Source organism: Polypterus senegalus, chromosome 11 (assembly GCF_016835505.1).
Source record: "Polypterus senegalus isolate Bchr_013 chromosome 11, ASM1683550v1, whole genome shotgun sequence".
In the NCBI taxonomy this organism is placed as follows: Eukaryota; Metazoa; Chordata; class Cladistia; order Polypteriformes; family Polypteridae; genus Polypterus; species Polypterus senegalus.
In genome coordinates this window covers 27,658,446-27,682,783 of record NC_053164.1, presented here as the reverse complement: position 1 = coordinate 27,682,783, position 24,338 = coordinate 27,658,446, and the positions used below count along the sequence as shown (strand labels likewise).

Sequence of the window (24,338 nt, the reverse complement as noted above, 5' to 3'; positions counted from 1 at the left end):
CCAAAACTGACATCTTTACATTTTAATCGGCTCGAGTAAATGTTAGCCAATCCGCCCCCCCTTTTTCCCTGGCGGTTTGCATGAGTAAAACTGTAATCCGGAGCGCAGATTCGATTAAAACTGCGCGCATCTGAATTCAGCCATGTTTCATTTAGTGCAATAAGATCTATTTTTTTATCACTAATAAGATCGTTGATAAAAAAACGTTTTGTTAGTTAAAGCTCTAACATTTAATAGTGCCATATTTAATGTTTCGGAGGTGCAGAGATGAGTACTATGTGCGTTATTGTTATTTGGAATAGGAACTAAATTATTATTATTAGCGCTCTGTGTATTTTTGTTTAATCTGTGATCTGTTTTATAGTTTTAATACATTGTTCCTCTAAAATAGTGATTTTAATTAGATTATTGGAGTTTATGCCGTATTTCCTAGGTTTTCTACGTGCATTGAGATTGCTTATTACAGTATTAATGGTGTGCACTTTAACGGAAGACTCTATTAAACATTCATCATGTCCTGGCACAGCAGTATTATTTCGGAAGGGGTTAAGAGCAGAGATAGATAGTCAAGAAAAACGAATTACCTTCGATATGTTTTCGGAGAGGACCCGGGCGCCGAAACTGTTCGGATGCAGGTTTTCTAGCCTGTGCAGTAAAATAGAATGGTCAATGGTGTCAAATGCTGCACTCAAGTCCAACAACATAATTACAGTGGAATTTCCTTCATCAGAGGATATCAGAATGTCATTTACAACCCGTGTTAGTGCCGTTTCTGTACTATGACCAGTGCGAAAGCCAGACTGGAATTTCTCAAATAAATTGTAATGCGTAAGGTGTGACTGAAGCTGACTGGCGACTACTTTTTCTAGTATTTTAGAAAGAAATGGTAAATTTGAAATAGGCCTATAGTTATTTAGTATGTGTGGGTCTAGGTCTGACTTTTTAAGTAAAGGTTTAATGACTGACACTTTTAGTGCATCAGGTACGGTGCCATGCAGTAATGAACTATTAATAACGGTTAGAATAGGCGCTGCAAGAACATCCATTGCACTTTTTACTAGTTTTGTTGTTACTGGATCTAGGGAACAAGTAGTGGGCTTCATTTTAGTAATTAAAGTTAAGACTTCCTGGTGAGTTACAGGATTAAAATTACTAAAGTGCTGAATGCAATGTGCGGCAGGGTCTGCTAAGCTAGTATTTGGTTTGTACTGTGATGCTGAGATCTGGGATCTTATATTTTTAATTTTCTCATTGAAGAAGTTCATAAAGTCTGTACTGCTAATATCTGATGGTATTTTGCACTGTTGATCTGAATTGCCATTTGTTAATTTAGCCACTGTTCTAAACAGTACCCGAGTATTTTTATTATTGCTATCTATTAATGTAGAATAGTATTCTGAGCGAGCTTTAAAGAGGGCTTTTTTATATTTATTTACACTCTCTTTCCATGCAATTTGAAAGACATGTAGCTTTGTTGTTCTCCATCTGCACTCCAGTTTTCGACACTAATTTAAGAGCTAGAGTATTTTCATTAAACCAGGGAGAGTGTTCACTATGCTAGCTGAAATACAATACAATACAATACAATACAGTTTATTTTTGTATAGCCCAAAATCACACAGGAAGTGCCGCAATGGGCTTTAACAGGCCCTGCCTCTTGACAACACCCCAGCCTTGACTCTCTGAGAAGACAAGGAAAAACTCCCAAAAAACCTTGTAGGGAAAATGGAAGAAACCTGGAAAGGCAGTTCAAAGAGAGACCCCTTTCCAGGTAGGTTGGGCGTGCAGTGGGTGTCAAAAGTAGGGGGTCAATACAATACAATATACAGAACAGAACAATTCCTTAATACAGCATAATAATAAAAATTTTAGAAGTACGGTTTAACAGTAGATGATATGACATAATTAGGTTTGGATATTTTTAGAGTCCTGGAGACCTCATCCATCTAGCTGCCTCCCCATTTGGCCATGCCACGGCTGAAACGTTGCTCGCTCGATGAAAGGACCCTCTTTCCCATGATTCCTGTGATCCTCCATCAGGGATGACTTTACCATAGGCAGGCAAACAACTTGGCAGGTGGGCGTGGCACCAATGCCACATTTGGGTACCGAGAAAGAAACAGAATAGGTGAGGGTTAGTATTCAAATATAATTATCATGTTACTTATGTTTAGTGCTAATGACTAACAACAGAGATGCAGTATGTACAGTTAATCAGCAGCTCTAGTCAGGATATGCTAAACTGAAGTAGTGAGTCTTCAGCCGGGATTTAAAGGCTGAGACGAAGGGGCATCTCTTATGGAAGCAGGAAGACCATTCCACAGTTTAGGGGCCCTGTAACTAAAAGCTCGACCTCCCACTGTTATTTTATTAATCCTTGGAATCCTAAGCAGACCGGCATCTTGAGATCTTAATGTGCGCTCAGGTTTGTAAGTCATGATAAGTTCAGACAAGTAAGCCGGACCTTGGCCATTTAATGCTTTATATGTTAAAAGGAGGATTTTGAAATCTGCCCTAAACTTAACTGGGAGCCAGTGTAAAGATTTAAGAACTGGGTTATGTGTTCATATTTTCTTGTTCTTGTAATAATTCTTGCAGCGCATTTTGGATTAACTGGAGGCTGTATAGAGAACAGTTTGAACAGCCAGTGAACACCGCATTGCAGTAGTCAATCCTACTAGAGATAAATGCATGAATTAATTTCTCACAATCCTGTTTATTTAGAAAGCGCCTTAATTTCCTAACATTTTTAAGATGGAAAAACATGTTTTGGACGACTTTGTAATATGTGCTTTAAATGACATGCTAGAGTCAAAGATAACTCCTAGATTGCGGGCTGATTCAGTAAAATTAATTGGGATTCCAACTGAGTTAAATGATGACAAAATATTGCTGTGATCAGCGTCATTCCCTCCAACAATTAACATCTCTGTTTTATCTGTATTTAAAGACAAGTAGTTCTCATTCATCCATTCCTTTAATTCACTAACACAACTAATTAAAGACAACATCGGAGAAACTTCATTTGATTTAAATGAAAGGTATAACTGGGTGTCATCTGCATACAGTGAAAATTAACATTATGTTTCCTAATGAGAGATCCCAGTGGAAGCATGTAAAGTGAAAACAGTAAAGGTCCCAGTACTGAGCCCTGCGGACACCATATTGAACTTCTGTGTATAATGATGGAGTACTGTCAGCACATTTCTGTACATATTGGAATCGATTTGATAAATAAGAACTGAAAAGCGAGCACGGGCCTGTAAGCCCAACATCGTTTTCTAGCCTGTGCAGTAAAATAGAATGGTCAATGGTGTCAAATGCTGCACTTAAGTCCAACAACATAATTACAGTGGAATTTCCTTCATCAGAGGATATCAGAATGTCATTTACAACCCGTGTTAGTGCCGTTTCTGTACTATGACCAGTGCGAAAGCCAGACTGGAATTTCTCAAATAAATTGTAATGCGTAAGGTGTGACTGAAGCTGACTGGCGACTACTTTTCTAGTATTTTAGAGAGAAATGGTAAATTTGAAATAGGCCTATAGTTATTTAGTATGTGTGGGTCTAGGTCTGACTTTTTAAGTAAAGGTTTAATGACTGACACTTTTAGTGCATCAGGTACGTGCCATGCAGTAATGAACTATTGATAATGTTAGAATAGGCTGCAAGAACATCCATTGCACTTTTACTAGTTTTGTTGGCACTGGATCTAGGGAACAAGTAGTGGGCTTCATTTTCGAAATTAAAGTTACGACTTCCTGCTCAGTTACAGGATTAAAATTATTAAAGTGCTGAATGCAATGTGAGCAGGGTCTGCTAAGCTAGTATTTGGTTTGTACTGTGATGCTGAGATCTGTGATCTTATATTTTTAATTTTCTCATTGAAGAAGTTCATAAAGTCTGTACTGCTAATATCTGTTGGTATTTTGCACTGTTGATCTGAATTCCCATTTGTTAATTTAGCCACTGCTCTAAAAGTACCCTAGGATTTTTATTATTGCTATCTATTAATGTAGAATAGTATTCTGAGCGAGCTTTAAAGAGGGCTTTTTATATTTATTAACACTCTCTGTCCATGCAATTTGAAAGACATGTAGCTTTGTTGTTCTCCATCTGCGCTCCAGTTTTCGACACTCTAATTTAAGAGCTCGAGTATTTTCATTAAACCAGGGAGAGTTTCTATGTGCTTTGATCACTTTTGTTTTTAGGGGAGCCACTGTGTCCAGAGCATCTCTCAAGGTCACATTATAATGTGATGTTAGCTGATCTAAATTGTTTTCCACGTTTACATTTGATGTTAACTGATCTAAATGGTTTTCCACAATTACACTCGACTTACTCAAGGTATCTATAAATTTTGAAGCAGAATTACAATCTAGATGTCGCACTGTCTTTGTTTTAATCTGTGAGTGCATTGGCATGGGCAGAACTAAATCAAATGTAATTAAGAAGTGATCGGAAATAACTACATTTAATGGAGTAATATTTAAATTTTGAATTTCAACTTTGTAAGTTATAATTAAATCTAATGTATGGTTATGATTATGAGTTGGACCTTTGACAATCTGACAAAATCCTACTGAATTTAACAAATAAGTAAAACATTTGCTAAAAGTGTCAGTTTCCACATCAATGTGTACATTAAAATCCCCATCAGAACTACGTGATCATAATTTATAGCCAAATCAGACAGAAGGTTGCTAAATTCAGTCATGAACAATGAATATGGCCCTGGTGGTCTGTAGACTAGCACTATAATTGTGTTGGAATCTGTTTTAATATTTAAAATGAATGCCTCAAAGGATGTAAAGTTGCCTAAATTTTTAGGAGTGATTTGCATTTTGTTACAATGAATTATTCCAAGGCCTCCTCCTCGACCAGAATCTCTAGACTTATGAAGGAACAGTATCCATCTGGTGACGCCTCAGCTAGGGAACAGTGTCATATTTACTAAGCCAGGTTTCAGTAAGAAGACACAGATCAGATTTTGTACTTAATATATATCATTTACCAAAACAGCTTTAGTGCCAAGAGAGCGAATGTTCAATAAACAGCATTTAAAACTGCATGGTTCTTTCTGAACTGCTGATATTTTTTTGTTTTAATTTGAATTAAATTTCTATTACAGATGCCCCTGGTGGAGTGTCTGGTTTTATCCCTTGGTCTAATTATACACCTTATTTTGTGGTTATCAATTAATTTATGGTTTGTATCAAGACTAAATTTACTGGATGCCCCACAACAGGGATTATGGGTAACAGCTTCAGGAAAATAACAGGTGGGATAAAGAACAGCCTGTGATTTAAGATCACATGACTGCGGCCTGGATGGTGCTCTAATCAGTCAACCAGGCAGTTTTGCTGCCATATTTTGGGATAATACATAAGATCCCTCCAGTTAGGATGAAGACCATCTCTTCTGAAAAATCCAGGCCTTTCCCAAAAATCATCCCAATTGTTCACAAATGCTATGCTTTTATTTGCACACCAGGTTTCTAGCCAGCAGTGAAAGGAATGCAATCTGCTATAAATCACATCCCCTCTATATAATCTTGGTAAGGGACCAGATACAATTAAATTCCGACATTTTGTTTTAGCTTTGGTGCATAGAGAGATGAAGTTCCGCTTTAATACCTCAGATTGCTGTAAATAAATATCATTAGTGCCGACATGCAGCAATAAGGTAGATACTTCATCGTCGAACACGGTCCAATGCGCCTTTATGCCAGAAATCTTGGCCCCTGCGAGGCACGTAGCATTAACTGCTGGTTTAACATAGTTTGGAATTCCTACATCCCGCACTATGGAATCGCCAATTATGAGCACTTTATTATTCTCAGTTTTCACAGGCTGGAGAGCTGAGAACCTGTTCTGGGTCGAATTGGTGACCTGGGTGCTGGGGACTACATTTTGGATACTTAGACCCCCATCTTACTGTTACCCACTCGCCCTGTGGCTGAATTGGTGCTGCTGATTTCGGCCGCGCACTGACTACAGTGGGACCTGGAGAGACTGAAGCGAATCAGATGTAGCCGAATTGTTTAAACAAACCGAGTCTATCCAATTTTCGGTTTGCCTAATCGCTATTAGATTCCTAACGCGGTCCTCCAATTCGCGTATTTTCCCGACCAACTCTAAATTAACTAAACACTTTTGGCAGGTGAAGCTATCTACATTGTCGGCCGGAAAACCTGAACTGAATATACTGCAGGACACATAACATATAAACGCGCCCAGCAATCCCTGTGCCCCTGTTCTGAATTAAGAAGGTTAGAAAATGACATGACCTATTCTAAGTTACAACTTTGTATAGAGCTAATTGTATATTACCAAGTACCAGAGTAAGATTTCACTGTTCATCCACCACTGGAGCACAAATAGGACCCCCAATTACCAGAAGGTCACAGATTAGATTAGATTAGGTTTGGTGCACTGGTGAGAGTCTGACATTTTGACATTGTGATTACTAAACCTTGTACCTTTCAGATAAAATTTACTACAATTATATTCCCAGTCTTTCAGTCTTGTTTGAAACTTAACTTTTTGTTTTCATCCCCAGGAGCCCCTAGAGAAACGTTTCCATAATGCCTCCCCACAGGCTCTTTGTGTGATGAAGGTAATATTCAGTTAGTCATTATGGTGCCTTTCATAACAAGCATTATGATAAAGCATGTTACAGCAAAATTAAGTTCAAACAGTACTGTGATTGAACAACAGCATGGTGAACTGAGAAATCATTAAATGAGTAGTGGCCATGGAGATGAGCTGAACACTAGCTGTTATTAATCCATTTTCTTTGATGTTGCCCAAAAACAATCAATTGGTAAATCAAATGTATATTTATTCCACTAAAATGTATTCTTAACCAAAGAAAGATGTAGGGGTTGGAATCCCATTCAAGATTCATTGGCCAGAACAGTCACAGGTGGTTGTAAATAAATGCAATAATTGGAGGTCACAGAGTACAAAAGGTAACATTTTTAATAAGTCATATTGTATAGATAAAATTTAACTTGACAAATCAGGGCTAACAATGTTAAGCTTTAAACCATACATTTGCCAATTCAGTTCCTGACCTGTTTGATCCAATCATTCTGTATCCCAATATGTAAATTGCTATAGATAAAATTTTCAGACAAATATATTAAAATAAAAATTCATTGTTGACAGTGCTAGTCAATGTGTCATTCCTAGTAGGCTATTTCAGTCTGTGTGTATTGTGACCAGTAGGGGAGACTACCGAGCCACTAAACCCTGAGGCACAACTACACGGCACTGTCTTGGGTTTAACTGGAAGATGTTTTTATTTTACAGTACCTTCACAGACCTCCAAATTCCTTTCCACAACAGTATATTACAATATATTCTCTTTGTCTCCTTCCACACCTCCCACGTAGTCTCATCCACTCTCCTCCCTTCTCTGACTGCTCGTACAGGAATCAAAGTCAACATATAGCAAATGATGTTGCGGGAGGTAGATTAACTATGAAGGAAGAACAGTTTTTCATAACTATGAGCTTTGATTCCTGAATGTCTAATTATTTTTCCTGTGATCATGACACCTAGTAAGTTGTTGAAAGTTTAAGAATAAAAAACTATTTTAAGATACATGACTTATTTTCACCCTTTGCAGATTTCTATGTACAAATATGCAAGTCATATCAGAGAGCTTTTATTGTGGAAACTCTTCCAAAGCAATCGTTCCCCACACCACAACCACAATTGCAGTTTCAATATAGCACACAGTGCTCTGTAATTCTCTGTCATCTCTCCATTGTCTTCTCTCTCTCTCTCTCTCTCTCTCTCTCTCTCTCTCTCTCTCTCTGCCTTCTCTGCTCCTCTGGCAAGCTCTGATTCCTCCAGACCATGTAACACTTGGAAGCACTTCCAGAGTCCTGAAGCTATAGCTTGGAAGCACTTCTGGGTGTGGTTGGAGCTCAAAAATTTAGGGCTTGCCTAACCCCTCAGTACTCCCTGGTGGCACCCACGTAACCCAACAGGGCTGAGTTGGGAAACTCTATTTCCTCAAGATGCCCTATAGGAGTCTGTGGCAATGCTGTAATCTGGGGGGGATACCATCTAGCGTCCAGGGTGAGACAAAACCATGTACCACTGCCAGTATTCTGAGGAGACATGCAAATTACACTTCATTGTTCTAGGTGCACATTACAATAAACTTAAACTTGAACTGTAAAATGCATCATCTTTCACATGTGACGGATGGCCAGGGCCATTACCCGGCCGGGACACCAGCTGGGTTGAAGGACTGAGGGAGAGAGCACGTTTGGGGCATTCTTTTCCCTGGGATGCTAGAGGTCATCCCCTCTGGGTTGCTACAGCATCACGGATTCCCACAGGGCATGCTGTGAGTTGGAGTTTGGAGCAACCCTTTTGCGTTCCGTGAGCACTGCTAGGGGGTGCTGCAGGTACGGCTGAGCTCTTTGTGGTAGCGCTTACGGCACACCCAGAAGTGATGCCATAAGAAGGTTGTGGAACACCTGGAGCATTTCCGAGTGCCCTATAAAATGAGCCAGCGGACACTACTCAAAGAGCTAGAGTTGGGAGGAGGTGGACAAAGCTTGCCAGGAGAAGTGGAGACAGAAAGAATAAGGGGGGAAAGAGAAGAGGATGAAGAAGGAAACCGTGCTTTGTACTGTGTAACGTGCTTATGAACTGTGCTCTAAAAGTGGGAAATGGAGGGAAGGCGTTTCCCACAAAGAAAAAATGAAACGTGTGCTAAAACTTGTGTCTGCAACTGTTGTGCTGGGTGTTTGGGGTGCTCTGCACCCCATGGTATTCACACACACTTTCTAATTGTATAGCCCCTCACAAGATGTTCAGAATTCTTATCTGGGCTAGGAAATGAGATGCAAGTTAAACATAGGATGACCTCTAATGTACTGTCTGTCTTTGCAGGCCTGCTTAGTAATGGATCCAGCTGGCCGCATGTCTTGTGAGGCGTTGCTGGACCTGCCCTACTTTGAAAGCCAGCGAATTGATGAAGCAGATAATGGAGCTCGGGACACTGACCGCACTAAAGGCAAACATGAAAAGGCCATACGGCGGAGGGCTCTGGTAAGATTTGGCAGACATCTGTCTTATTCTTCCTTTTTGCAATTAATGTTTAACTTGAATGTAAGGCCAAATCTCAACTCACCAAAGAAAGATTTCCTTAACATACAAACGTCATGTAAGACATAGAAGCAAGAGGGCTGCAGCCATCTGTATTGTGAAATGGTTACATTTAAGTTAATTTCTATATCCTTCATATTATTTAAACTTCTTAAAGGAGGCTTAGAAGATTTTTAGAAGATGACCATCTACTACTTCTGAGCGTGAAGCTCTTATGACGTGATTGTGTGTTGCTGACTGTTCCCTTCTAAGCTTCCGATGTTCATTGGAAAAATGTTAAGATCACATTTCATCAAGTGTGGCTGCATTTTTTGCACTTCTCAAAAATACACCCCTGCATCGCTGGCAATGTCAGTATGATAATATTTGGCCTGGATGTTTCCATGTTGTACCTTAAAGATCCCTATAGCCTCATGTTTTTTCAGTCCCATTATTTTCATATTGTTGCCCCATTTGACCTCTTTCAATTTTGATGGTAAAGACAGAGTGTGAGCCTTCTAATAAAAGGAGAAAGAGTCGAAATGAGAACTGCAGTCCAGCTTAATGCACAATAACCAAAAATATGTGAGTAATCGCACCAGACTAAGACTTCTGGCTGAAAAATAGCTATTGCCAGATTCAGAGAGTAATTTTTTGTAGGAGGGGTCTGTCCTTATCTAAAGTTGGTTCCGATTTGAATTTGGAATTCTGGTTTCTGTCTTCATTATATACAGAACCAGAAGACAAGAAGAAACAGGACTTCTGGTAGTAGGGCAGAAGTGATGTCAGTATATTTCTAGGGGTGTCCTCCTCCATTCTATAAAATAGATAGATAGATAGATAGATACTTTATTAATCCCAAGGGGAAATTCACATAATCCAGCGGCAGCATACTGATACAAAAAACAATTTTAAATTAAAGAGTAATAAAAATGCAGGTAAAAACAGACAATAACTTTGAATAAGGTTAGCATTTACCCATGGGTGGAATTGAAGAGTCGCATAGTGTGGGGGAGGAACAATCTCCTCAGTCTGTCAGTGGAGCAAGACAGTGACAAAAGTCTGTCGCTGAAGCTGCTCCTCTGCCTGGAGATGACACTGTTTAGTGGATACAATAGATTCTTCATGATTGACTGGAGCCTGCTCAGCGTACATCACTCCGCCACGGATGTTAAACTTTCCAGCTTTATTCCTACAATAAAGCCTGCCTTCCTCACAAGTTTGTCCAGGCGTGTGGCGTCCCTCTTCTTTATGCTGCCTCCCCAGCACACCACCGCGTAGAAGAGGGCACTCGCCACAACTGTTTGGTAGAACATCTGCAGCATCTTATTGCAGATGTTGAAGGACGCCAGCCTTCTAAGGAAGTATAGTTGGCTCTGACCTCTCTTACACAGAGCATCAGTATTGGCAGTCCAGTCAAATTTATCATCCAGCTGCACTCCCAGGTATTTATAGGCCTGTACCCTCTGCACACAGTCTCCTCTGATGATCACGGGGTCCATGAGGGGCCTGGTCCACCTAAAATCCACCACCAGTTCCTTGGTCTTGCTGGTGTTCAGTTGTAAGTGGTTTGAGTCGCACCATTTAACAAAGTCCTTGATTAGCTTCCTATACTTCTCCTCCTTCCCACTCCTGATGCAGCCCACGATAGCAGTGTCGTCAGCGAACTTTTGCACTTGCCATGATTTTGAGTTGTATTGGAAGTCCGATGTTTATAGACTGAACAGGACTGGAGAAAGTAGTCCATTGCGGCGCTCCTATGTTGCTGACCACAATGTCAGACCTGCAGTTCCCGAGACGCACATACTGAGGTCTGTCTGTAAGATAGTCCATGATCCATGCCACCAGGTGTGAATCTCACCTCTCCCTCAGTTTCAACTGATTCAGAACCTATGAAGCACTCCCTTGTCTAGCAGTCTGTAATGAGGGTAGGACTGATGTTTGCTTAATTTTACTTGATAAAGCACATGATTGTAGTGATCTTCTTTCTATAATATCCAAGTCAAGTCTTCTGAAGAAGTATCATTTGGGCATCACTGAACAACGTTCACGTGCATCACACTTTAACACCACCCTTTATACAATGACCTGTAAGTTACAAGATGTGACTAAAATGTGGGGGCTATTGATGACTGCCTTCAAATTGCAATGTTATAGCTGTTTCAGGGTATTCGATGTAGATAAGGTAACTCATGATTCACCCAATGAATTTGAATGTGTTTGACAAAGGGTGTTTAATATGTTTCATCCCAGCTTAGGACACGTAATGTGTTTAGCCACAATTTAAAATAAGTAATGTTACTAGCAACACTTTTAATCTACTTCATCACTTTTTATAATTTGTGATTTTCAGTAGAATTTTGTCATGAGAATTGTGGTGAGTCCGAATTCAAGCAATGCAAATGAAAAAGCCATTGGTGATTTTTACAAACGGCAGTTAATGTGTCTTATCATATTTTAAAATAAGCGATTTTACAGAAGGTTTACAAAATGTTTAATCAAAGTTTAAGATGTGATGTGTTTTTACTGAAGAGGGCAGCATGATGGGGCAGTTGTGGCATTGGTGCTACACAGTAAGTCAACCAGGGTTCACGTCTCGTGTCCTCCCTGTGTGCAGTTTACATGTTCTCCCCATGTATGTGTGGTCTGGGTGTTCCAGTATCCTCCCACTATCCAAAGACATGCAGGTTAGGTGAATTGGTGACACTAGCGTTTGTTTGGTGTTTGGGTGTTTGTGTGTGGTGTCGCCAAGTGATGGAATACCGTCGCGTCCAGGGTTTATTCCGGCCTTGCACCCTATGCTAGCTGGGATAGTCTCACCACACCCCACAAACCTGGTCTAGATTAGATAGGTTGTTTCCTGAATTTCATTTTGAAATTAATGATTTTATAAAAGCCATGTCATGATTTTCTTTGGATTAAAGAGTATAGATTTTTTTTTTTTTTTTTAATTTATTTATTTATTAATTTTATTACAATCAATACATAGCAATCAAGTTTTTACAAAAAAAAAGAATTATGCTAAGAACAGATCGATCCCCACCCTTGAGAGAGAGAGCAAGCCAAACGGTGTAAAATTTAAGGCTAAGAGTATAGATTTTAATGGAAGGCGTTCAGTGCGTTTTTCCATTAATCAGTTGTCTTCTTCATTGTTGCTGCTTTAAGTCCAAAACCTTTTTTTAACAAAGCACTCCATTAAGTTTCTTAGCTGTTGTAAAACACATAAATTGAAAGTGCCGGGTGTGCAGAGTTACAAACTGGACTGGAAACCCAGACGACTTTATAACCCTTCGCTGATGGTTTGGCCCTCCCATGACCTAAGGTGCCTGCTAAGATGGTGTCCGAGCTGAAAAGAGAAGCTTGATGAACTTTTTAGCTAAGTTGAAGTGTGAATTATTTAAGGAGCCTTAGTGACGTGATAGCGGTGGAAAAATAAAAACCTTTTGAGTCCATCAAGAAGCTGAGAAGACTCAAGGCCAAATGGCAGCTTTCCTGGCAAGCTCCACCTGGGTAGACATGTCTGAAACTCCTGATCAGCGTCTGGTAACTTTTGGCCAGTTGCCTACTGAAGATATTTCCATCAGGCACTGTGGAGTAGGACAATTCTGAGGATGGACCCTGTTACTGGATATGTTAGTCTAACTTGACCCACATAACACCATGTACAGTGCATTCAGAAAGTATTTGGGTCCCTTCATTTTCTGCACACATTATTGTGTTGTAGATTTAATTTAAATGGATACATCTGCAATTTTTGCCCATTGATCTACACTCAATAACCCATAATGACAAAGTAAAAACATGTTCAGAAACATTTGCAAATTTATTCAAAACCTAAAACTGAACTCTTTCATTCATTTACTATATGTAAATGACCTTTTGCTGTCATACTCCAAGTTGAGGTCAGGTCCATCTGTGGCAAACTGAATTGACTGAACATCATTTAGAAAGGCACACACCTGTCTGTAGAAGGGCCCACAATTCACACTGTATGTCATGACAAAAACAAAGCCATCAGACCCATGGACCTCTCTATAGACCTTTGTGATCAATTTGTGGTGAGGCGTAGATAAGGTCTAGAAGATAAAATCATTTCCAAAGCTTTCAGTATTCCCAAGAACACAGTGGTCTCAATAGTTGTGAAATCAAAGAATTTTAGAACCTCCGTGACTCTTCCTAGAGTTGGCTGTCTGGTCAAACTGAGTAACTGGACAAGAAGGTCCTTGATCAGGGAGAACCCAGTTGTCTCTTCAACAGAGCTTAAGAAGTTCTGTGCTGAGATGGGATAACCTGTTAAAAGGGAGACCATCTCAGCAGCACCCCATCAATCAGGCGTTTATAGTAGAGTGGCTAGATAGAAGCAACCTCAGGTTACAGTGATAGTTCACCTTTCAACACAACAATGACTTGGAGTGTACAGCCAAGGCAATACTGGAATGGCTTTGTGGGAAGCAAGTCTCTTACTGTCCTTGAGTGGCACAGTCTAAGCTCAGACTTAAACACCGTAGAACATCTGTGGAGAGCCCTGAAGATGGCAGCTTACAGATATTTCCTACCCAAACTAATGGAGCTTGAGAGGATCTGCCAGGAAGAATGGGAATGCCCAAATGTAGCTGTGCAAACCTTGTAGAGACTTAACAAAGAAGATGGAAAGTTGGAATTGCTTCCAAAGGGGCTTCTACAAAGTACTTAATTAAAGGTCTGAATACTTAAAATTATAGATTTCAGTTTTTGATTTTTTATAAATTTGCAAAGCTTTCTGAAAAGATGTTCTCACTTTGTCATTACGGGATAATGAGTGTAGATTTGTAAGAAAAATGGGCATATGTGTTAGTTTAAAGTTAAGTCTTCAATAAAGTGTGTATAAACTGAACAGGTCTTAGTATTCCTCTATCCATTGTATGCATTCAGCACATAATGTTGCTGCTATAAGATGCTATACATGTATACCGTAACTCACCTAAAAAAAATCAGCATTGCTTGGTGGGACATAAGGTTTGGTGCTGGCTAATCAGGCAGCATCTGGTAGAGTTGAGCCTGACTTTTTATAAGCTAAGAGGTCCTCTAATGCTCATGTCCATAGTCCAATGCCATGGTCACTGATGTTTTACAGATTTGGAGGTACCATGGAGTGTGGCATGTTGATTAGCACATGCAAGTAAGAACTTCACTGTAATCTCCACTTGTGACAATAAGGATCATATAAACTGTTTGTCCTCCGCATGTTTCTGTGTATATGCTGTTCACAGTTGACCCCGGTCCTGCCAAGAGAGAGCTTCCCACTGCCTTTATTGTAATTGCACTGCTTGTTTAGTCAAGTTGATAGTCTTTTTTTATAATTTAGAATAGCCTTCAGGATCCTTTCTTTAATGGCTGCTTTGCCTTACTGTTTGTGGGGATAGTGTAACATGTCTGTTTTGATAAAGGTGTAAGGTGTGCTTGTGTTTCTGCTCATGGAGACACCCACCTTCAGCCACACAATTATCCTGAGATGACAGAAGAGCTTGAACTCAGGACTCAATAGCAGCTTGTCCTGACATTTCACTGAAAGATAACATCTCTGGCATAGAGGTAGGGTGGCTGCTATGTAATCCAAACGCCCTGAGCTGACATGAGCATTGCTGTCACACAGAGGAGAACCCACCGCTATGTGAGAAATGCTTTCACAGTTAGCAGTGCAGCTGGCCATTAAGGTGACACAGCTCTCTTTTAGTAAAGTGGCATATCAGGCTGCTAGTGAATCCAGTGGCCCGAGTTCCTTTTTGCGACTGCTGTCTCTGGTTCCATACCTCCCTAAGTGGATTCCTAAGCACAGCCCACCAACCACATGGATCAGTTTTTTTAATCCATTTTTCTAGTACAGGAAGTCAGTGCTTACCCTGTCAACAGCAGGTTCAAGGTGCTAGACACCTTTTGAAAGCACTGCTACTTCCACACTGAGTACATGTGTAGGAAATGCTGCTAACAGCATGTGTTTGTACCAAAGACTGAGAGTGGAAATCCTTGAGGAAACCCACACCATCTTATTAAAAACTTACTCAAAGATGGCATCCCAACCAGGAGTTAAGACATCGTAATAGGGATAGGCAATACATATTCAGCTTTTTATAGATGTTTTTGTAAAATGTCAATGAAGAATTCATGTGATGGCATTTACTTATGACACCTTTGAATGTGAATTCACTGAAAAAAATGACTTTGTGGCCACAAAGGGGTTCCACTGAGCCAACACCCAAGACACAATAGTCTTGGGTTCAAAGAAAGGATTTTATTTCACAAAATATGAATCCCCAAATGTGCAGAAACAACCAGCCACAATTACAATCAATTGTCTTTTCTTTCTTTCCTTCTGTTCCTTATTTTGGATATTGCCTGCTGCCTATCGACTCTGAATCATCCAGTTGATTTGACGGGCTTCATTTAAGCTGGATCTGGAAATGCCTTCAATGACATAGTGTGTCCTCTTGCAAACAGAAGGAAGACCTCCCCTGACAGCCCACTCTAACGTCACCCAGGGACCCCAACAAGACTGAACTTCTGGACTACACAACTCCCGTGTACTCCTGCAGGTGTCCAAACTGGGTTGCCTCAGGAGGACCAGTGCCAACTGTCATATAGAGGATGGAACTGCTCCTGGCCTCTGGCTTCCGCTGGTCCATCCTTTATGTATCTCTAGCCAGGCAAGAAGTAATTTACCCACTTAATCCAAGTCAAAGTCACAGGTGCTGGAAATGATACTGGTAGGACTGGGCGTAAGGCATCAAACCACCCCAGACAAGGTGCCAAGCATATTGCGGAACCCACCTGTGAACACACCCAGATGGAGATCATTTGAAATAGCTGTTTTCAAATAAATGTTATTGTTCAAGATGGAAATTTGGTTTGTCAGCAGGTTTTACAGAGAGACCATGAGATAACATTAAAAACACATCAATGAAGAATACAGCTACCAAACATAAAAATAATATGGCAGTAAGCATAAAACGGTGAAAACGTAGATCAAACATGTTAGATATAAAAGTTAATACCACATTTCTTGGCTGATGATTGATCCAAATGATCGCTCTTCATCCTCTGATTTAAGCCTACAGATGTTTATTAAAGTTGAACTTATTTAGGAGATTTTATTTTGAGAACATTGAATTTGTGACCCGATGTCAATAACTAGAATTGTGAATGTATTGGGTGAGTCCTCTTTGACTGAATACACTCTGCTTTCTGTAACTCTTGCATATTGACCAGGTCTGTGGGATTGAACTGTTGAGATCTTGGCATTTTAATGCTCCATTTTACAATTTGATTTACTCTGTTTTCGTACCTGACATTAAGATTTCCAAACCAGGAGTGCAGAACATATCATGTTAAAGTGTTCATGAAAGTCACTTTCACATCTAAGGTACTTTTTATATTGGTGGACAAGTTAATGCTGGAAATGCCTAAATTACTAGTTTTGATTTATGTGTACACCCCTTAATACTTACTTCTTTAACACTTACTTATCACTCATTCTCACCACAGGCAGCAGTTACTGAGGCCTAGTACCTCAGCTTCAATATCTCCGTAAGGGTTCAGGCTGGCTACCTTAGCGCCAGTACCTTAGCTCATGAGTCACACTCCTGTCGTGATGCCCAAATCGCTACTTGTGCAAGAGCTACATGTTCAAACTACCTTAGCAAAGACCAGATGCCACCTCAAGGGTTGCACTCCTGCCAGGACTTCCCAGATAAGCTACTTTGATAGGGCTGGCTGGCTACCTCAGCTTCAATACATCAGCAAGGGCCAGAGGGAGGTACGCCTGTGTCCTTCAGCTCTCACATTGTTACACCTGAAAGACCAAGAGGTTCTGCCAGGTTACCCTTTTCCTTTGATTTCCTGATTGCTAACTTTGAAAGAGCCACAAATAACAAATCACTAGAACAAGCACACTGGGATAGATGATATCAATAAATAAAGTAGGTTTAAGTGAGATACAGTAGAACCTCTGGTCACGAACATTTCCAAACACGTACAAATCAGGTTACGATCAAAAAGTTTGCAAAAATTTTGCATCTGTTCACGACCATCTGGTGGCGAACAAAATCACTGGCGGCCAGTTTATACGCGCCAATTATTTCCCATTCTCCGTTTCCCATTTTCTTTTGTTTGCGTGTACAGGGCCTAACAAAGCAGTTGATGTTGCAAAAGGAGTTACGATGTTAACCAAGCAGAGGCTTCAAGTGCTGGAAGAGGTGGAAAAACTGTTGCTAGTGTGGTTGAACGAGAAGCAACTTGCAGGGTATAGCTTAAGTGAGGCAATCATATGTGAGAAAGCCAGGAAGATTCATGGCGATTTGCTGAAAAAAAATCCTTCTTCAAGTGGTGAAGGTGAGGAATTTAAAGCCAGTAGAGGATGGTTTGAAAAGTTTTGCAAGAGAAGTGGCATTTAATTATTTTTTCCTGTGCTTAAAACTCATAAAAAAAGTGTTTACAGCGAGCGGTTCATAAGGGTCTAGCGCAAACTCTTACAATGTTAGTTTTCTCTGTTGTTCAAGGTTTTCTCAGTGTTATTCAATGTTTTTACATTTAGTTTACTATTACACTGTGCATTCTATGGTATAATTAACTATTTTTGTGCTTAAAAAAAGATATATTTACATATAGTTCGTACAGTCTGGAATGGATTAATTGTATTTACATACAATCTTATGAGGAAATTACGTTTGGGTTGCGACCAGAGTTTTGGAGCGAATTACGGTTGTGACCAGAGGTACCATTGTAATACTAAAACTTTAATCAATACGTTTGTGTATTTGCATCAAAACCAGGCATCAAACACTAGGAGTCAAAAATAGATGAAAACATACAACCTGAATGATTCAAAGCAGTGGCCATTTAGCAAGCTTTGTTTCAGAGAGAGATGTCAGTGTAATTTTGAGAGTCCGTTCTTCTTAATCCAACTAAGGTGTTCTTTAAATGTATGCGCCACCATCATGACCAAGCCTTGGTTATCGGGGTGCATTTTAGGTAATGCTGTACTTTTGTCCTCTGACAGTGTGATGCTTCTCGTAGAAAAGCTGTTTATCATCTCTCTGTCTTAAAAGCCATATGTTATCTGCCTCTTACAAAAGTTGTATGGCATCTGCATCACACTTATAACGGTACTTTCTTGATGACTGTTTTTAGTAATTGATATTAGTCAAAAAACACAGAAGACTGAGAATTTCACTTGGTCTTACTACGTGACAATCTTAACTTATTTTAAGCTAATAATGAAATACAAGTTAGACAACAAAGTTCCCTAATGACGCTATTTCACATCTTCATGTACACACTGGTTAGTTTATCTGAACTTAAACATATACATTCAAATAAAAAACAACGCTTTTTTTAAACATTTGCTTTATATTTGCATATCCGTACCAGAATTTTTGTCTTATTTTTATTCAAGAATTCAACACTTTTATTAAACACATTGTTATTCCTGTTGTGGATAAAAAAATAGGATAGGCAGATGAAGGTTTGTGGCTGAGTCCGGGAGCACATCATAACATTAGAACAATCAAGATAAAAACAGTCCATTCAGCCCAAAAAAGCTTGCTGGTCCTCTCCACTTAATTCTTACAAAATTTAATCAAGTCAAGTTTTGAAAGTCCCTAAAGTCCTACTGTCCACCACACTACTTGGTAGCTTATTCCATGTGTCTATGGTTCTCCGTGTGAAGAAAAACTTCCTAATGTTTGTACGAACATTCTTAATGAGAAACACCACAAAAAATATTAGGTTTACAACATAGAACATAAATCAATGGCACTTTCTGCTCTATTAATGTTAAGGGTAGAGTGTTAGCGCCCTCTTGTGGGTCTTTTAAGAATTATGAGAGCAAGTTGTCTGCCTAGGCCAGGGGTGGCCAACTCTGATCCTGGAGAGCCACAGTGGCTGCAGGTTTTTGTTCAAACCCAGTTGCTTAATTAGAAGCTAATCCTCACCAATAACAGATCTTATTTAATTATATAGCATGCCAGTTCATTCTTTTCCTTTCCTTTTTTTTCCTTTCTAATGATAAATGTATCATCCAAATGATCTGATGCCTAAAACAGATGAGTAATTTTCAGTGCTTCGCTTTTCCTGCAGTTTCCTTATGAGTACTTAATTAAACCAAATAGTTCTTTTATCATTTGCATCTTATTGCTAATAAGGAGCAGATGAAACAATGAATATAGCTGTTTAAGATTAAAATAAGCAATTAAGGGTTGAAAATCTTAACAAGCGAGACAACTAAAATGAAGCAGAAAAGTATCACTTGAGAAATAAGTGCTTCATCAATAATGAATGGTTTCTCATGAAGCAATTGGGTTGGAACAAAAACCTGAAGCCACTGCGGCCCACTAGGACTGACGTTGGTCATCCCTGATTTAACAGGTCTGAGTCTTAAATAGTAAATACATTAAATAAAATTAATTAGTGGCAAAAACTAGTCACTAATTAAGGAAAAAGAATGAAAACCTGTAGCCAGTATGGTTGTCCAGGATCAGTGTTGGCCACCCTTGGCCTAGGCCAGGGGTCCTCAATCCCAGTCCTGGAGAGCCGCAGTGGCTGCGGGTTTTTGTTCTGACCTGGTTGCTTAATTAGAAAGCAATTCTTGTCAATAAAGCACTAACAAGCTATGAAATTAAATTAACTCTGCTATGTCAGCTCATTCTCATATCCTAGATTTTCTTTCTCTTTCTATCATGCAAATGATTTGAAGGCTAAAATGGACGAGTAATTCTCAGTCCTTCACTTTTTTCTCTTCATTTTTCTTCCAAGTATTTAATTAAACCCAATAGTGCAGATAAATACACACAGGTGTAAATGTAAATAAGCTAAATGGAGAAATGCTCCTCTCTCTTGTCATTTGCATGTTATTGATAATAAGTAGCAATTAAAATAGCTGTTTAAGACAAAATTAAGCAATAAGGGCTCAAATTCACTAAAGTGAAGCAGAAGTGTTACTTTAGCAATAAGTGCTTTTTATTAAGCAACTGGGTTGGAGCAAAAACCTGCAGCCACTGCGGCTCTCCAGGACCGTGATTGAGGACCCCTGTCCTAGGCTCTTCTGGTCAAATGACACCCTGCTTAGTGGCATCACATTTTTTTTTTATCCTAGTCTGACTGATAGGAGGCGCTATCACTCCCTTGAATCCTCAGACAATATGTCAGACACCAGATAAAAGTCCAATAATTGAATTTATTACAATTATATAATATGCACAAAGCACCCTCCTTTCCACAATACTCATTAAATTAAACACAATTCTCACTTATCCTCCACTCTCCCAGACGTGTTGCCACCCTTCCACCCACCTCAGCTCGATGTCTGCGATTTCCCTTCATTCCTTTTATGTTCCCTGACCCGGAAGTGTTTCCAACCCTTCAGTCCATGTGACTTCCTATCACTTCCGGGTCAGATAAAAAGTCCTCTTCTTCATCCCAGAAGTACGTCATTTCCCCTTTCGCTTTGCCTAAAACGTACTTCCGGGTTATAGGGTACATTCTCTGGGTCTCCCTGTAGCGCCTTCTGTTGGCCCCTGTGGTATCCAGCAGGGCTGTAAAGGAAAACTCCATCGTCCATGATTCCCTGCTGGTATTCGGGGCACCTTCATGCTGCACCTGGCAGCCTGGGGGTATTGGCTGGGATGACAAGCCGGCCGTAGACCACATTATATTTGCTGGGATTGTGTTCACTGTGTAAAATCAGAAAAGTTATGGTCCAAGGACAGACTCCTGAGAGACTCCACAAAGGACCTCACTCTATTCTCCTCTTATCTGTACTCTTTGTCTCCTGTTGGTTAGCCAACTGGAGATCCAGTGCCATAGGTTACCTCTGATGCCTATAGCTTCTAGTTTCAGAATTTACATAAAGGCGCTGTAAAAAACAGCTTATATCATTGTCTAAATGTTTCCCTTTCTTTTTTTCCCAATTATTTTTTCAAGAGGTTATTCACATTTTGAAATGTCTTGCTTCACTCCGCAGATGCAGCACCTGCCCCAGCTGGCAGGCAGCAATGTGTCTCCACCTCCAGATTTGAAGAAGCAGGTTAAAAAGTTTGACCATCACCTCCCTAACATTTAACGGCGGTGGTCACAAGCCTTCACTCTCTGTATACGGAACAGCTGGAAGAGTCCGAGCTCCTGGCAGTGCTGAAGTGGACCACAATATAACATAGCGTGGACCTCGTTCCCTTAATGGCTTATGATATAAAAAGGGACAACTGAAAATATAATGAACTTGCAAACCAATACACATCAAATCACACAATTTGACCAAAAGCCCACAAAGTCCTAAATCCCACTGACCTCTCATTAAGTTAGCTGACCCCTGTCCCCCATTTATAAAGTACACTTGGCAGACTGAAGCAAACTGGGAGAAAAACGCCGAGGTTATACTGTATCTCCCATTTTGAAAATCCTATACCTGCTGTAAAGAATATTATTCAGTCACACTGACATGAAGATGCCCCGTCCCATCACACCAATGCTTATGCGATCTGAAATTGGGGCAGGTGCATTTCATCTTAGGAGTCCTTTCTTATTTAATCATTTTTTTTTTTTTTTTACAACTAACAGTGTTTGAAAACCACTCCATGTAATACCTGAACAGTCATCCCCATAAGAAAAGCATAAGAATTAGTGTTAATCTGCCATATTGGATAAGTTAAAGCAAAGGGCAGCGTACCAATAGGAAAAGATTGTAGCTGACAAGATACTCTTCTGTATCGCTCCACACCATGTTCCAGCACCCCCTTAGGCGTGCTTATGACTGTGTCACTTCATAATTGTGACCTGCCTGTTCACCTGATGTGGCATCAGCACATCTGTAATGTTGTCTTAACACTGAGGGGAGATGCCTTCGAGAAGATGAGTGTGTGTCCTTGGTGGCCCTCAATGTCCAATGTGTGTTACACTAGACATTCTGTTTTTGGCAGCTGTCTTGTTATTTAAATAGTTTTTTTCTGTAAATGGGAACATTTCTGCTTAGCCGTTTAAACCTCTTTGTAAAAATTTTCCACAGTTAACCATGAAAGTAAAACATTGAAAAGAAAAACGAGTCTGAATGTTTCATTTTTGAGTTTTTGTTACTGGTAACATTATATTCAAAATATTTGCTTCTATCAAGCTGTCTGTAATGTAGTTTTCATATCTATTTTGAAATAGTGCCTTTTATATCTATTACGTCTTTCCTGTTTACGTCTCATGCCTTCTACATGACTTCATCTATGTTTCTGCTAATTATGTATTAACCCTTATGTCCATCATATCTTTCTAATATCATGCCTACAATGTCTAAAAATGTGCCTTTTATATCTATCTATTATATAGTGCCTTTCATATACACATAGTGTCTTTTACATCCATCTAGTTTATTACCTTCACATCTGTCTAATAAAGTATATTTTATATTTATCTGTGTATCTATCATATAGTGCCCTTTATACACTTTTTTTATCTGCCTAATATTGCACCTTTCACATCCATACATCTATGTATCTATTATATAGTGCCTTTCATATCCATCTATCATAGAGTGCATTTTCTATCTATCTAATAAAGTGGCTTCAACACCCACTGTAGCTTAATAAAGTGTGTTTTATATTTATCTATCTGTGTATCAATCTGTCATGCACTGCATTTCATATCTGTATACAGTATTATATGGTACCTTTCACACCTTATCTAATAAAGTGCCTTTTATATTTACTAAATGGTCTTTTATCACACCCAGTAAATAGACAGTGGAAAGAACTGCTGAGTTGTTAAAGAAGAGTCACAGGAGATGTCATTTTAAGTCATTGGTACACCCAAAGCAGTAAATGTGCCTAAGGACACCAACAGCATGCAGAATAACTAAAGTAAGTTAGCATTATTGTCTGTCTGGAAATGGCACACAGTGTTTCAACACGTATGATAAATACGTATACATTACACACAAGACCATTGCCTTTATAGTGCCCCACTGTGACAATGACTGCTCTTTTTATGTTTAGCTGAGTGAGATGTTTTCTTTCTTTTTAGTTATTCTGGTGTGTATTTGAGAGGGGATTGCTGTTTGTCATAATATAATATTTCTTATTTTATTATCGAGTTCCTATAAAATGTCACCCCTCCATTTTTTACAGTAAAAGTACATCTATCTATTATACAGTGCCTTTAATATTATCTATCTATCTATCTATCTATCTATTATACAGTGCCTATAATATTATCTATCTATCTATCCATCTATTATACAGTGCCTATAATATTATCTATCTATCTATCTATTATACAGTGCCTATAATATTATCTATCTATCTATCTATCTATCTATTATACAGTGCCTATAATATTATCTATCTATCTATCTATCTATCTATCTATTATACAGTGCCTATAATATTATCTATCTATCTATTATACAGTGCCTATAATATTATCTATCTATCTACCTATCTATCTATCTATTATACAGTGCCTATAATATTATCTATCTATCTTATTTATCTATTATACAGTGCCTATAATATTATCTATCTATCTATCTATCTATCTATCTATTATACAGTGCCTATAATATTATCTATCTATCTATCTATCTATCTATTATACAGTGCCTATAATATTATCTATCTATCTATCTATCTATCTATCTATCTATCTATTATATTATACAGTTATACAGTGCCTATAATATTATCTATCTATCTATCTATCTATCTATCTATTATACAGTGCCTATAATATTATCTATCTACCTATCTATCTATCTATTATACAGTGCCTATAATATTATCTATCTATCTATCCATCTATCTATCTATCTATTATACAGTGCCTATAATATTATCTATCTATCTATCTATCTATCTATCTATTATACAGTGCCTTATAATCTATCTATCTATCTATCTATCTATCTATCTATCTTATCTATCTATCTATTATACAGTGCCTATAATATTATCTATCTATCTATCCATCTATCTATCTATCTATTATACAGTGCCTATAATATTATCTATCTATCTATTATACAGTGCCTATAATATTATCTATCTATCTATCTATCTATCTATCTATCTATTATACAGTGCCTATAATATTATCTATCTATCTATCTATCTATCTATCTATCTATTATACAGTGCCTATAATATTATCTATCTATCTATCTATCTATCTATTATACAGTGCCTATAATATTATCTATCTATCTATCTATCTATTAT

General features: G+C 38.8%; 1 protein-coding gene across 3 annotated transcripts in view; it reads left to right on the top strand.

Annotated features, from left to right (window-relative positions):
• The window catches only part of LOC120538770 (cyclin-dependent kinase-like 1), a 73,356-nt gene extending 50,526 nt beyond the window's left edge, over nt 1-22,830 (top strand). For all 3 annotated transcript variants that reach the window (XM_039768232.1, XM_039768234.1, XM_039768233.1), the window contains 3 exons: nt 6,563-6,619; nt 8,920-9,078; nt 21,107-22,830. In XM_039768232.1, the coding sequence (XP_039624166.1) occupies nt 6,563-6,619; nt 8,920-9,078; nt 21,107-21,205 (315 nt within the window). In that variant the 3' untranslated portion in view covers nt 21,206-22,830. The remainder of the gene's footprint in view (nt 1-6,562; nt 6,620-8,919; nt 9,079-21,106) is intronic.
• The last annotated feature ends 1,508 nt before the right edge of the window (nt 22,831-24,338 follow it).